Raw genomic sequence first — 16,016 nt, forward strand, 5'->3', positions numbered from 1 at the left:
GAAGTGCCCTTTTTGCATTTTTTTATGCTGTAATTTTGGGATCATGAATTATTTATTGTTATCAAGAAATTTGATAATCCTAAAGATAATTCTGATAGCATGAGAAAACACAAGGTTGCTTCCTTATATTACATATAATGATTGTCACAGATAAGGAGTGTCATGGGAGCCTGCACAGAATGACGTCTTGATGGATGCAGCAGTTGATTTAAGATAAAACATGACAGACCAAGTAGTACCCATAGCTAATCGACACATTAGACTGTCCTTTAACCACCCAACAGTCATGATACTGATCTTGAAGGCTAAGATCAAGTTGTGATCAAATTAATCAGGCAGCCATTATTGAGTTTTTCATAATTAACCTGTGATCTCAAGAAAACAAAAGTTGTTTTCTCACCATAACTCATTACCTCGTAACCAAATGGGCCTTGTGTCATCTCAAAAATGGACGTGAATTAATCCATAACCTCAAGAAAACAAGCTTTGTTATCTTGTGTATACGAAATCACTAACTTATGATGCCAAGATAACTATTAAAAAAAAAAATGCAATCACGGCCGTGCTTGGCTTCCGTACATTTTGATAGTTGTGATTATATTTTTTGTAGCTACTTATCAATAATTGATTTCAAAGCACTCTAAATATTCTTCACAGATACTCAACCATTGTCCGCTATTTCTCACCTCAGCTTTTACCTCTCGCATTCTTGTTTTTGTCTGGAAGCAGAATGTTGTGAAAATGGATAAAACCCAAACAGATGCTAGAAACATGTCTTTGCATTAAAATGTGTGATAGTGTAATGTGAGGATTTTCTCTGTTTCCTATGAACAAGAGTGAGAAGTCATTACGCGTCAGCTCAGGGAGGCTTGTTTTTGTCGGCCCATGGGAGGACAGGAGGAGGATAAATGGACGCCTGAGACCAGAAGAAGCATTTGTGACCATGAGGACGCCGCAGAAACGACATGTATGCATCCTTCTACCGAACAAGCAGCACCTGGACTGTACTGTCAGGGTGAGTGGCCTCGATGTCCTTTTTTAAATCATATGTGTTTTTTAATGCCTCATTTGAGATTGACAGCTGTCAGTGCTGTACCAGTATTACATTCATTACTTTACTGAAATGTGAACATTTTAGTATATTTTAAGCACATTAGGTGTACTTCAAAGCGCAGTTTTTACTAACAAAAACTAACAAAACTGAACTGCATGATACTCAATGACTGAAAAAATGCTGATACCATTAAGCTAAAATACTGTATAAGTATGCCAAAGCTCACATGCACACTTGTGTACTTATTTTTGTTGTGTGTGTTTTTTGTAGGTGAGAGCCAGAGGCCAGGAGGTTCTGAATATTGTGTTGAAGCAGCTCAGCGTCAGTGAACTCAGTGTCTTTGGTCTGGCTGTTCTCAGAGGTCAGTCGGCGTCTGTGTGGGAGTTGAAGACAAAATGTTTTGAATTAATTTATTGTGGGATGTTAGGGAGGCTGCTGGTAAATGAATGAACTTAAAGCAGCCCAAGACATTAAAGATAAACATGAGCGAACAAACTGCACGGCATGGGACTTGATGTCACCTTGTTTTCTCCTTGTTAATTAACTGTGTGCATTTCTGTCCTCAGATAATGAATACCTCTTTCTTTATTTGGAACAAAAGCTGAGCAAGTACTTTGGCAAAACATGGAGCAGGGGATCCTTAATGGTGAGTTTAAACTCTGCAAATCTTTTCCCACAAGATACCTTCAGTGTGCATGCAGCAGAGTGCCTTGGTGAACTTAAAAACAGTAATAATATATTTTCCCTTGTATCTAAAGAGATGCACAGGCTACATCTTGTTCTTATTGTTCAGGGAAATATTATCTTGCAGGTGAATGTGATTTCTGTTTGTTTCTTCAAAAATCAACTAGACTTTATTGACTCTAGAGGAATGTGCAGAATTCAAAGTAAGCAATAATTTTCTTTGATTCTGTTGAAATATTAATTCCTCATTTATCTCCAGGTCCCATTTATCTTATTTCTGAGAGTGAAGTATTATGTAGAGAGTGGGCTGCTGATAATGTAAGTTGATTTCCCATAATCACCTTTTTATGAGGAATATTTATCTGTCTGCACAAATGAAATGTGTGAATGTTATTCTCACCATGTATGGAAGCACATTGCCCTCAGTGTGATTTTAAAAAAAGATGCTGTAAGTCATTTTGATGAAAATCATTCCTTTTCGACATATCTTAAAATAATGAATTAGTACACTATCTCAGAATAATGACCTTGTATCTCAAAACAATGAAAAACTTTCTTCATATAATGACTTAGTATCTCTGTCAAAATGATGACTTAGTATGGTAAAACAAAGAAATAAGTATTTTGAAATAAGGACTTAGTAAATTGAAAGGACTCAACAAAATCTCAGCAAAAATGACTCAGTACCTCAAAATGACTCAGTATCTTCAAATAATGGCTTAGTATCTCTAAATACTGATTTAGTCTCTTGGAATAATGAGAAAAGTCATTTTGAGAGAGCTCATTATTTTGAGAAAGTTTCTCACTATAATGACTGACAGGATCTCTTTTTCATCTCATTGGCAGAAACTGGCTTCCATATATATATAAATATTTAATAAATAATAAAGAGCTGACATCTTTTTTTTATGTTGTTTAAGGAGCAGCAAAGTGCGGCAGCTCTACTACGCTGAGCTGAGGCAGAAGGTGCTGCGTTCGCAGAGCCGCCTTCAGGAGGCTTTGTTCTTCCAGCTGGCTGCTTCTGCTCTCCAAGCCGAAGTCGGAGATCTGGAGCAAAGAGCGGAGGGGAGTGATGAAGAGGAGGGAGAGGAGAACAGACACAGACATTACTTTCTTCCTGAAGATTTCTTTCCCTCATGGGTAAAACAAAGTGTGACCAATTTGACCTAAACTTTACAAGAAATTTGAATGTGTGAGTAACATGAGTTGTGTCCTCAGCTGATAAAGCGCCGTGGACGAGAATTCCTGCTGCAGCACTGCCCGCCGTTACACGCTGAGCTGAGGGGTGTGACTCGCAGCCAAGCCGTCCTACAGTTTATCAAAGAGGCCAGCAGTCTACAGGATGGACCGGTCACTTTCTACAGAATGAGACAGGTCAGACTGCACAGAAATAACCAAAGAAAAACACAGAACACTGTCTTTGTTTAATATGAGAGTATTTAACCCACTGAAACCTGAAGAAACTGGCCAGATTCTTTTCAAGAACATAAGAAGAAGACAATTAGTAATTTTACAAGAAATGACCAAAAGTATTGGCAAGAAATTAAAGTTACAAGAAAATTACCCAAAATTTTGCACAAAAAAAAAACACAAAACAAGAATAAATACATATAATAATTATATATACAATTTTCTGGGGGGAAAAAATATTAATTTTCAGGTAATTTTTCTTGTCACATTTTACTAATTTTGTGCAGTTTGCAGGACATTTATTGTGAAATTGCTCATTGCCTTTGTTCCATGTTTTCAAATTGAATCAAACCAACTGGCTTGAATTTTAAACATTTAAATGCTTGTGAAAAGCATCTGAACTTAATAGAGAACAACTGATGTCAGTCTGGGTTTTAAAGGGTTTAACTGAGGAAACCTACTGTCTCCTGCAACATCTGCTATATGAGCTCATGTTTTATATCTTAAACTGCCTTTTTCAAGCTGCTTCTCCGTCTGTTATTTTGTGTTCAGGAGAAAAAGGAACTGAGGAGTTCAATCCTTCTCGGCGTGACACTGAAAGGAGTTCATATTTATCAGGTATACGATCAATCTTGAACAGTTTGACTCAAACTACTTTTAGGTTTCCATGTATTTAAAAATAAATCTTTCCTTAAGGAGGTGGAAGGGAAGCAGTGCCTATTGCATGATTTTTCTTGGACCGTCATTGAGCGCCTCACTTTCCAGGTCGGTCCTCAAGACCACATGCACACCTAAGTAAACATATATTCACAGAAGTGTGTGTATTTGATTGTACAGCGCTGTAAGTCTCTCTTGCTTTCCAGGGCAGCAGGTTTGAAATTGCTGGAGTGGGCTCTCTGTGCCTCCCTAAACTGGTGTTTTACACTCCTTCAGCCTTCCACTCCAAACACGTGCTGAGGCACCTCAGTGACAGTCACTGGTTCCACATGAACACCAGAGATGCAGCCAGCCACATCCAGCAGCTGGAGGACAAGCAGGGTCAGAAATCTCAAAAAAACCCAAAAAAAACCCCATTGTTTCGTGATAGTTATTTCATTTCAAACTAGGTTCCTGATTCTTCCTCATTAACCCTATGAGACTTGGAAAAATTGGCTTGACTTTTTCAAAAACATAAGAAGAAGGCAGTAAGTAACAAAAGTAAGTAACAAAAGATCAGATTAGTAAAAAGTACAGGAAAGTTACCTGAAAATTAAATAAAATAAATTAAAAGAAATTCTAAATGCTTTCAATTTATAACAATTCTGTAATATAATTTTAATTTTAAATAGATAATAATGATAATTAGCTATAATATTAGTTTTTTTCTACCTACCTTTTTTCTTTTTTCTTTCCCTGGACATTTTCTCTAGATTTTGTAATATAATTTTCTAAATTAAAAAATGTTTTAAAAAAAAACAGCAAACAAGGCAAACAAGACTTGGAAAAAAAGTGCTTTAAAATGCTAAAATTATTTTGTAACATAATTTAAAATATGTAATCATGATCATTATAATTTTTCCCTCATTTTTTTTTTTTCATTTTTTCTCTAGCTTTTTAAATAAATTATTTCCCTAATCTACTAATTTCTTGAAATTTGGCAACATTTTCTTACCAGGTTGCTTTTTGTCTTTTTCTCCATGTTTTTCAAAGAAAGAGAGAAATGTTCAGGGCTCAACGTTTTAAATACTTGTGAAAGGTTTCTGAAAGCAGCACAAGAAAATGATGGCGCTCCAGGTTTCAAAAGGTACGAAAGGTTAACCAAAACTATATGCTTCGTAAAAACCTCATGAAGTTTATTATTTATATCCTGAGCCAATCATTTTGAAAATCGTGTCATAAAAGACTACTGTTGTGGGATTTTTTAACCAAGTTTCTCACATAAATACAATCTTGATTGTCTCTCTTCAGCCAGTCACTTCTACAAAGAGGCCTACATCTGTGACACGACACGCTTAGCACACAGACTCCAGAGCAACAGCGTCACGTCTTCCATGTCTGACTGTAGCGTTGTAGTCGAAGCAAACGCACTTGGTCCAAAGAGGAGGAAGACAAAGTCACAGGTCAGCTGAGAGGAAAAATCATATTCCAATATGTTGCAGCTCTCTGTCAGCTGTCAAGTCAACTGTTTCCCATAAATACAAATAAATACAAAAATCCCAAACACAGAAATACAAAAACACAATACAACATTTAATCAAACAACACAATCATACTGCAAATGTCACAAATCACATCAGACATTTGTTTTCCTTGTATATCTCTTGTATACTGTGTCCCACTAAAGCTGTCTTTGAATACACAATGAATGGTAGTGAGGATTAGTATAAAAACATAGCACAGTAAACATTTTAAGCTGCTAAATTTGCCCTCTAACTTTTGCAAAAATGTGCCAGAAAATGCACATGCTAACAGGGCAAAAATCAAGACATAAGAAAATATGTATTAACTACTACATTTCTGCTTATTGCTGGAAATCAAGAGATAACACTGCTTGTCTTTGTGGCAGAGTTTGAGCTGTGTGTCGATGAACCAGAGGAGTTATTTGTCGACAACCCAGCTGAGGTGCCGTGGCTGGCTGAGCTGTTTTGTCGATGGACCTTTGGTGTTACCCTCCTCTTATTGGGCAGGTGTGTCAACAAACAAACAAAAAAGCACAAAAACATATCTAAAATGAGCTTGATTGTGTGTTTATAATTTTCTGTGCTCTTTCTTTTATCAGCTGTCACCATGGAAATGAAACAGGTGAGCAAACTGCAGATCTCTCCGACTGAAAATTTCCACTGCGGCCGACATCAAACGTGTGTTTGCTCTGATCTCTGCGCAGGTTCTGAGGAGCAGGGCTGATGAAGGGGTTTCTGTGGACTAATGTACAACCAGAGGCAAGAAGGATTCATTAAAAGCTAGGGACAAAAACCATAATGTTACCGTTTTGATGCTCACATCATAGCCGTAATAGATTATGTACTTAATGTATAAATTAAAAAAAAATACTGTATATTTACAGTGCAACATAAGCTCAAACAAAAATGCTTGTAACCTACTGCATGTAAGTAAATATAATAATCATACAAGCTAAGAAAATAATGAGGATTAAATTAACAAATAAACCTTTAAAAAATGTATCTGTCAATTTTTTGCTTTTTTCAATACTTCTTTGGGGTTTAGTTAATTTTTTAGAAAGTATGTCCTTATTATAATTTTCCAGACAATGCAATAAAGATGTATAATATAGTTGTTTCCTATCCTCACAATTGTCTGGAATTAAAATTAAATGATTTGCTATGAAAAAAAAATTAAACTTACTGAAAATTTAAAAAACTTACATACATGAAACCACAATCTTATGTAATATGTACAGCTCCAGAACAAATATATGTATGTTTATCATTCTCTGTTGAGCTGTATCAACTAGTCTCCTTAGTGTATATTAAAACATTATTGTAAATTATGTAAAATATGTAAATAAGCAAAAAAAAAGTTTTAAGTGTGAGAGTCCATTCTTTACCTTTGAAACACCATATGATTGTGTTCCTTTTTTGTTTTTTAAAGCACAGTAACATACAGTATTAACGTACCTTTATGTAACAACAAAAAGAGTAAATATAACGAAAGTATAGAACAAGATATTCATTGATTAATTTCAGTCTTTGCTGCTCTCTGTTCTGCAACTTTAAAAGAGTGTAATTATCGCCAAATATCATAAAGAATTTGAATAAAGTAGGGTATCTTTTCATTTAATGTTGCGTATTTGCCGAAAATCAAAATCATTTAAATTTCAGTCAACTTTCCAACATTAAAAAAAGTTTTTAATTATGTGCACGAGTGTATAAATCAGACAGATACACGTCATCCTGCAGTGAGCCAATCAGCGCGACAGGCTGCGACCCAAACACGGAAGCATCTTACTGACTGCGAAAGCAAAACTTCACCCTGTTGTTACGGTTGTCGCATAAATGCGGCTTAAACGTTAAATACTCATGTAAACCGTTAAAACAAAAAAAAACATTAGGTCACATTGTTTCCCGGAGATGGCTTTTAGTTTGTTTCGCGTTGCTGCACCGCTTTGTTTTGTGGTTTTATCGGTTGTTGTCGCCGTTATTGGACCAAATCAGGGTGAGTAGCTTTAGCATGATGGATGTCGGTGTGTGTGAAAAGATGTGAAGGGTCGTTGTTACTGTTGTCTTGTAAAGCAGCTGTGTTCAGTAGCATGATGAAACGGGTAACAGTGTAAATTTTGGCTAACAGCGCCCCCGCCTGGCTCACTTTGCTGTTAGGTTTCTTGTGTAACACCGGCTCCTCTCCACAGCGATGCCGCCTCCTCTGCCCGCCGCCCTCGGTGTGTGCTCTCTGGCCGGGATGGCGCTCCTCTGGAGGGACATTAGCTCCAAGCTGAGAGGTGACAAGCGGTCGTTGAGCAGTCTGCTCAGTCAGTATCTGGCGGTGAAGGGTGTGGGCTGGCTGGGCAGGCGGCAGAGGAGGAAACTTGAAGCGGACACCCTGAATGTGAAGCAGGTCCAGGAGGAGACTCTGCTGAAGCGCCTGCGTAAAAACGCAAACACATGTTATGGAAGACAGTATGATTTCAGCTCGATTAAAGGTAAGAAAGGGTGTAAATAAGCAGTGTTTGATGTCGCGCTTGTGATTTAAAGCGTCAGTCAAACTCTTCTGCAGGACAACAAACTGCACGTGTTACAAAACCTCTGATTTGTCCTCTGACTGGCTGTGATGTAACCTTTTGGAGACTTTTTAATCAAAGCACATTTAACCAGGATTTAACTGAGTTTGCGAGAGAATAGCTTAACGCATTATTTTGACATGGCACCAAACACATTCATTTTCTTCCCATATTTAGATTTAAATTCTTCATTCATTCAACTCTTAAAGAAGCGGTGTGTAAGATGTAGGGAGAAAGTGACCTCCAGTGGTGAGGATTGCAGATTGCAACCAGCTTAAAAATGCAAAATGACCAATATTGTCTCTGAAATGTGAATATTTGGAACAGAATGTAAGATTTCAGAGTTCAGGAGGGTTTTTTTTCCAAGAGCCAAATCATCCACAGAGGTTTCTTGGACCATTAAATTAAATTCAACTTTATTATTTTTCCTACAAGGGCAGTTTTTGTTGCAGCAAGTGTTAAAAACACATAAAGCACAAACACTATGACACAGAAATATACAACATTTGACAATTATCTGAACACAGGGTGACTTGCACCTATGCACATTTAAGCTGCACGGGAACAGATTAATAAGTGTCCACCATAACTCCATAGGGACTATAATAATAATTCAGTGAGCATGAAATATGACAAACTGTTCCGAATAATATAAACCATTTCCAATGTAGTATACATAACCATCAACGGGTAGCAATAATAATGCAGCATCAGGACTGGCACCATAAAGGACGATGCTGCAATATAGCTCACAAGTACAATATGTACTGTTACTGTCACACTCACATCAGTATTGTCATCATCAGTAATACTACAATAGAATATGTAGAGCTACTGTGACTGAATAATCGTCATCAACATAAACATCATCAATGCTACAGTGTGATTTAAATTGGTAAAAATACTGAATAAAGCAGTTTCACTTTACAAATCAGTGTTTCTGATGCTGTTTGGTATGTATGAAACCTGCGGCTTTGCTCAGCACCTGTTTATGTGTGCTCACATATTTTCTCTGAGAGCTTAATGTGTGCTCACTTTTTTTTTTTGATCAGAAGTTCAGGAGGTTTTAACCAGGAGCCAAACTATCTGCAAAGAAAAACACAAAACAGACCTGGTGATTTAAACACTGGATAGAGCTGTTTCACTTTACCTTTTTAATAAAGTGTTTTTCTGATGGGTTACGAACTATGATGGTTGATGCAAAAATAAAAAGGGCCCTTTTACAGGTAATGAAAATGGAAAATAAATAAAGTTTGGACTCACGAACACAAACCTTAAAACTGGCTGTCGTTTTTCAGACAGTGATGGCTTCCGGACTCGTCACCCCATCACCACATATGAGCACTACCGTGAGCTCATCAGTCGCATTGCAGCTGGAGAGGAGAAGCTGATCATTGCTGAGAAACCGCTGATCCTTGCAATGACCTCCGGGACATCAGGAGCCAGCGCCATGCTGCTCAGCACCAAGGACACCAACACTGACTTCTTCCTGCAGGTGAGGCTTGATGATGATGACAATGATGATGATGCGTTGGCCTGGTTGTGGCCTACAATGTGTTATTGTACATATGGAACTACAATATTTATTCATGTGTTTCCACCAGGGAGTGACTGTGTGTTTGGATGCCATGCGAAGAGCATTTCCTGCAACCGACAGCCTTCAACGCACCACCAAGTTCTTCTACTCACCTACTTTTCGTCAGTCTGAGGCTGGTATTCCCATCGGACCGAACTCCTCCACACCTGCCTCCTCACGCCACATGCTCAACCTCTACACCACCCCAGCACCCGCCTTTGAGGTACAATTTACAACAAGATCAACAGGAGTTTCGCTTATTTGTGCTGTTTACGGAAAAAAACTACTGCCCTGATTTTCATGAAACTTGCTGAAAGGTTTTAGCATGTGCAGAAGACAATCCCATTACATTTTGAAGCAGATCTGAAGTGCGGGGCAGATACACAAATTATTTTTCACTTTCGTTAACATTGCGAGGTAAAGCATTGGTGATGGTCCGCACTCTGAGTTCTAGATATACACTTTTTTTTCTACATTAAATGTAAATGCCAGAAAATAAATCACTTTTGTGAAAACCTTTAGCCATAAAACAAAAATTATAATCTGTAAATTGATCTAATGGAAAATAAGATTTTTAGCAGGATTTTTTAATTGCCTCATGTTCTTAAGTTTTAAATTACATAGAATTCTAATTACAAATAAGGTAATTTCACATTAAGGTAATTTCTGTGTTATTGGTTTTTTAAAGTAAAACTTCAATTTAATTTAAAACTAAGAAAGAATCTAAAATAATTTAAATACTGGGCAAGAGCTGCCAGTCAAATGATAAATATACATAATTTATATATTTAAATAAATGTGTGTGTGTGTGTGTGTATGTAGAATAAACTGATTCTCATCATAAAACATCTTGAGAATGTTATACAAATGTATACGTCTGAAAAAATGCATAAATACCTTCTTGCTAATTATTTTCCATTTGAACTGTTTGTAAGGAATTGCACTGTCCTGTGTCCCCCCTCTCAGGTTCCCAGTGAGAAGGACACCCTCTACCTGCACCTCCTGTTTGCTCTCAAAGATCCCAGTGTGGGAACACTGGAATCCAACTTTGCGTCCACAGTCTTCTATGCTTTCAGCGCATTACAGGTACAGCATAGCTTTAGTTATGATTTATTGTACATATAATAGTTGCCTGTCATGTAAAAACACCCTCTGTGTTACTTTTACTTTTTTTTTTAAATATTTTTTTTCTATCTTATGCGATTAGAGGCATATATAGCATGGAAATCTTTCCGAAAAAATAAAGCGACCAAAATAAAGGACAAATCTCAAATATGCTGATTGACTTTTATGTCTGTAACATCTATGAAATAGATACCATACCGTAGTACCGTTTGATGATTGAAAGTTAAAAGTTTAAAGCAAAATCCTGAAACTGAAAATAGACATGATTTTTAACTATTTTCATGCATGCAGGGCCAAAGAGTTTATTTCACAGAATGTTTGTAAAGAGTGTTTTTTACAGGATCTAGTTAGTGCAAACAGTTTATTTTTGGTCATTGTTTTTAATGACACGTAGAATAAAGTGATCTTGATGAAATGTGTATATTTCAGGCCTAGACTCTATTATGTATTATGCTTCTTAATGTCTGTACTTGATTTTTTAATTAACTGTCAGATAATTTAAAATTCCAATACTAATTTCTGTTTTTACAGTCTCTGGTTATAATAAATTATGTAATTTTGATATGCCTCCCCCATTTTGCTCCATCCCCCCACCCCCATACATTTCCAATAGTCCCTCAAGCTGTTGTCAGATTTTTTTTTAACAGAAAAAAACTTTCATCCAACACCAGAACTTTGTTTTTGATTTGGTGCAGCAGACCTTCACTGCTGTGTCCTTCATGGCTTCCTGGTTTGAGTCCCTCCGGAAAGTTTTCTAGTTAAGTGGGATGAAGTCTTGAGTCAGGTGTCAGGCTCCCACTGACCAAAAGAAAAGCTCAGGTAATTTGTGAGATGGAGAAAGGATTAGAAACGTAATTTCTTTCCGATCTCCTCTCCGTCCCACAGGATCGCTGGCAGGAGCTTGTTGAGGACATTGAACGAGGAAAGGTCAGCAGTGCTCTGGCTCTGGAGCCCAAAGTGAGGTCCAACCTGGAGGCTCTGATTAAGCCGGACCCAGAGAGGGCCGCTCAGCTGCGGGCCCATTTCCAGGACGGCTTCCGTGGGATCGCCAAGCGGCTGTGGCCTCACCTCCACCTGGTGCTGGCAGTGGACTCAGGCTCCAATCAGATTTACGGGGAAATGTTGAGGGAGAACTACTGCCAGGGAGTGCCTTTCTATTCGCCTTTCTACGCTGCTACTGAAGGTAGGAACCTGAACCAAGACAGCACTGTGGGAACAACTGCTCGAAAAGTTCTGACGGAAGTCGCCAGTCGACTTTGTTTTCTGTTGATGTGGGTTTTTTTTGTTTTGTAATGTGTGTGTGTATAATAACAATAATAATAACTTCATTTATATTGCACCTTTACAAAGTGCTTTGACAGACAAAGCAAAGGCAGGAATTCATGGAATTATAAATCAAACATCAAAAAACATGCTAAGAGAAATGTCTTCAACAGTCAAATAAAAGGGCAAGAGCAAAATGTGTCTACAAAAGGTGAACAAGAATAAAGCAAATAAAAGCAATGAAAAACAGGCAGATCTCCAAGGAAGTTAAATAACTCAATAAACAAAGTTTTAGAAACTTTAAGAAACAGTAAAAGGGGGGAGGACTTGATAAGTAATCACTTCCTCCTACTCCTCTTTTGACATGAAATACCTATTGATGATGTTTTTCTTACTTATATTTTATTATCATTCTCCCATTTTACTTGGCATGTTCAAAATAAAGATCTAAAATAAACCCAAAAATGCAAAGAAGTCATCCATGGTTAATGGTACATAGTTGGCTTTTTGTCAAGGGGACCGGGGTGACGCTAACTTCCAGGCCAGCCTATAAGAAGACGTCATCCCTGCAGCACTCTTTTAGCTCTAACTGTATGTGTGGCCCCTGCAGGTTTAATAGGGGTGAACCTGTGGCCCCAGGAGCCAAGCAGACGCTACTTGCTATGTCCTCGTTCGATGTTCTGCGAGTTCCTGCCAGAGAGCAGCCTGGATGAGGAGGCGCCTCACACTCTGCTGATGGAGGAAGTGAAGGAGGGACAAAACTACGAGCTCGTTGTCACAAACGCTTCAGGACTTTTCAGGTCTGATTTACAACAAGGGCGCTCTTGCAGGATTTTGTCGTTTGAATGTTGACACTTTTATGTTTTTCGAGAGTAAATAACAGGCCAATTTTAGGCATATTTTTTATGGGTTTGTTCGATTAACTGCCCACTTGTCAAATTATAGGCTACAAAAGTAACAAATTATAGAACAGTAATTGCTTTGTGTCGTCTGCATTGTGATGTGGTTTCACTTGACTGCACTCTATCAGGATGCAATCTCTAGTCTGATGGTGCAGTGTAATATCAAGATTTGTGCTCAGACTCTGAAAGGCAATCTGACATGCAATTTAAAGATGCTCAGGACTGTGCAACCTGCACATGGTTGAATCCAGGTATTTTACAAACACTACTTGTACGGTTGCATAAATGACCCTGTCTTTTTGGCTGTTACAGATATCGCATTGGAGACATTGTGAAAGTAGTTGGATTCCACAACCAGTGTCCCGTTGTTGAGTTTCAGTACAGGTACATTTTGACACACCCATATATTTACTCATATTGCATCTTGTGTCATGCTTCATGTAATGCACTGTCTGTCCATCCATGTAGATTTAAAAGATATAAACATAGCAAATTATTTTCTTCATGCTCTCCACCTCTCCCTCCTCAGACGGGGTCAGATGCTGAGTGTTCGAGGAGAGAAAGTGTCTGAGGCGTTGTTCCTTGCTGCTCTGAAGAAAGCTGTTGCTCAGTGGCCGGGAGCTCAGCTGGTCGACTACTGCTGCGCTGAGAGCGGCATCATGGGTAAGATGTCACGAATAGATGAAAAAAGAAGCGAATGTCAGATGTCGAGGCCTGATGATTGTCTGCCAGCATTCTGCTGCAAGCAGTACTTACTGCGACGCGCTGGGCGACCGTGAAACGGCTCAGCATGAGTTCATCAGTGGCCTAAAACACCACCGTAAAAAATCACTGAGTAACTCTACCCGCTTTCAGGAGGTCACAGGGTTTCGATGCCCCTCTGCCTCCTTAAAGTATTTTCGCGGTGTGTGCAGATGGATGGTTTTTGACTTCCCCCTGTGCCATGAGCGATGGATATAGGTTTGCAGAACTTTTGCCAGCAGGTGAGCAAGGAGCACCAGGTGTTTGGCTCAACCCAACAGAACATCCAGATCCTCAGAGCCGTGGTACTCAACTTACAGCCTGCGGGCCCCAGTGGAGGTCTGCTGACTACATTACTTCTCACTGGGAATTTTTTCTTTGTACAATGAATGTAAATAAGTTGCCAAAATGTAAAAAAGAACAAAATAGAACTTCTCTATCATTAATAAAGTGCCTGAGGAAGAACCCCACAACCCCCGACCGAGTTCCAGACTAATGATTTATATATAAATAAGGGGTCAACAGATATAGGCTTATCAGGGACAATACCAATTATTGGTACTTAATGAGACCGATAACCAATATTTACAATAACAATGAAAATATTTCTGTCGAAATTTTGAATTTGGAATGAAACAAACTCCAACACAAATTTTTTTTTAAATGGTTTTAGCAGATGTTGAATTAAAACTGAGACTTTCCACATCATATACAGCTACAGCAAGTTCCCTACCCCTTTTTTTCTACAGTTCAGTGAAAATTTAAATACAAAAATGAATGAATAACTATAGCTCCCTCACATTTTACAAAGTAAAAGACACTTTTCTATGGATGTATTGCAGACTGCCTTCCCTGGTGTCGGTTGAATGTAATGCGCACACTTTTTCATTAATTAATTTTATCTGCAATCTTTAAAATACACTTTGCTGTGGTGTTGCAGGAGATTCGATAGGCGGCTCTGATCCTCATTACCAGGTGTTTATAGAGCTGAAAGGAGTGAGAAACCTCACAGAGGAACAAAGATACAAGGTAAGACAAACCCAGCAAACAGCATACGTTTTCTTAATCATGAAATCGATCTCCATTCTCTGTACGCCTTCTCTCCGTCCTTCCAGTTGGACATTTGTCTCCAGCAGGACTCTGCTGTCTACAAGTCTTTCCGTATCAAAGGCAGCATCGGACCAATGAGAGTGCAGCTGGTGGCGGAGGGTGCGTTCAAGGAGCTCCGCAAGCACATGATGGCCTTCTCCAACACCTCACCCAACACCTTCAAAATGCACCGAGTGCTGCGCAGGAAAGAGTACGCCGACTTCCTGTTGGGAAAAACCGTCTCCTGAAACCTCTTGCTGTTGTGGAAGACGAGACAAAGCATGTGGACTCTGATTGTGGTGAGCGTTGACTGAATGAAATGTTTCTATCAACTGTTCATGAATGAGTTGATTAATTGTGCCTTTGGGAACTCTTGAACACAAAAACACAACATCATATAATAATTTGACATTTAATAATGTTAATTTGACTAATTTATTCCTGACCGCATTCATAATTTTATTAAAGTGAACTGTTAACCTGTAAGTTTTGTTTAATGAAATGTTTCAGGATCTCGTCTTATCTTATTATTTCGTTGCTTTATCAATACTGAGCTGATAATCCTACAGAAAATGTGTTTTACTTACATTTTAACGGTTGTTTATGCAGCTGAAGAAAAATCCAAATAACATTCTCCTCATTTACAGCGCTTAAGCTTGTAAAATGCTTGCATCGATGCACATTTTTAACAATATAATCCTTTCAATTGATACCATCTGGTGTTCGTGAATGTTGCGGCAGAGTCACGTCCACATTGTCCCATAAGTGCAGTCACCTGTGAAGATTAAAGCAACATTTGGCAAGAGTTACACCCAAAAATAAATCCCTCTTGTATGACTATATCATAGACTGGGGCTGAAAAGCATCCTGCAGTAAATCCTTTTATTTATCAAGTATAACTTCTCTTTGCAAAAGTAAAATTATGGTTTTTATCTCTATGTGACAAATCAAAGTGTACTACAGACAAAATCAGCAGTTTGTGCTCTGTAAAGCAAAATCTGGAAACAAAAGCAGTAGATGTTTTGACCCTGTTGTCCCTGTTAGACAGCATTCGCAGTCACACCAAACAACTTTCCGAGGGCTATATATGCTCACGGACAACTCTGGAAAAGGAGGAGAAACTGGTGGAGCTGTGCAGCGAAGAAGTCTGTGTTTAATTCTGCGTGTATCGGATCCACCAACCAGCACTTGTTCAGAAAAATGCATTTTTGAAACAGTTCGCCTCTCATGTCCGAGCTCTCCTCCTATTTGAATATTTAAATAGCACAGCTAACCAATGGAGGCTGGTGGTGAGTTGATGTTACAAGATCCAAAATGTAAAGTTTGTGCACAGTAACAGTTTATCTTTATTGATTCTAATGATGCCAAATTGTCAAGAATAGTTGACATATGATGCCTTTCATCTCTTTTGCGTTCCTGCAGATACATAAGGCAATCTTTGCAAAATCTTAAAATGTC

At 38.3% G+C, this 16,016-nt stretch overlaps 2 protein-coding genes across 2 annotated transcripts; both read left to right on the plus strand.

Annotated features, from left to right (window-relative positions):
- Positions 1 to 943: 943 nt before the first annotated feature.
- On the plus strand, positions 944 to 5,256 carry LOC121959050 (FERM domain-containing protein 6-like). The gene is made up of 10 exons (XM_042508230.1): positions 944 to 1,015; positions 1,325 to 1,415; positions 1,621 to 1,700; positions 1,998 to 2,056; positions 2,659 to 2,878; positions 2,957 to 3,112; positions 3,701 to 3,766; positions 3,845 to 3,913; positions 4,012 to 4,186; positions 5,096 to 5,256. Exons 1-10 carry the CDS (start codon positions 944 to 946, stop codon positions 5,254 to 5,256), a joined length of 1,149 nt encoding a protein of 382 aa, XP_042364164.1.
- A 1,823-nt stretch (positions 5,257 to 7,079) lies between these two features.
- On the plus strand, positions 7,080 to 15,268 carry ghdc (GH3 domain containing). Its single transcript, XM_042507935.1, has 11 exons — positions 7,080 to 7,300; positions 7,494 to 7,784; positions 9,161 to 9,357; positions 9,467 to 9,661; positions 10,405 to 10,524; positions 11,449 to 11,746; positions 12,437 to 12,626; positions 13,041 to 13,112; positions 13,258 to 13,391; positions 14,410 to 14,498; positions 14,585 to 15,268. Exons 1-11 carry the CDS (start codon positions 7,216 to 7,218, stop codon positions 14,804 to 14,806), a joined length of 1,893 nt encoding a protein of 630 aa, XP_042363869.1. The 5' UTR covers positions 7,080 to 7,215; the 3' UTR covers positions 14,807 to 15,268.
- Positions 15,269 to 16,016: the final 748 nt, after the last annotated feature.

The sequence above is a fragment of the Plectropomus leopardus genome, chromosome 19 (assembly GCF_008729295.1).
Source record: "Plectropomus leopardus isolate mb chromosome 19, YSFRI_Pleo_2.0, whole genome shotgun sequence".
Taxonomy (NCBI): Eukaryota; Metazoa; Chordata; class Actinopteri; order Perciformes; family Serranidae; genus Plectropomus; species Plectropomus leopardus.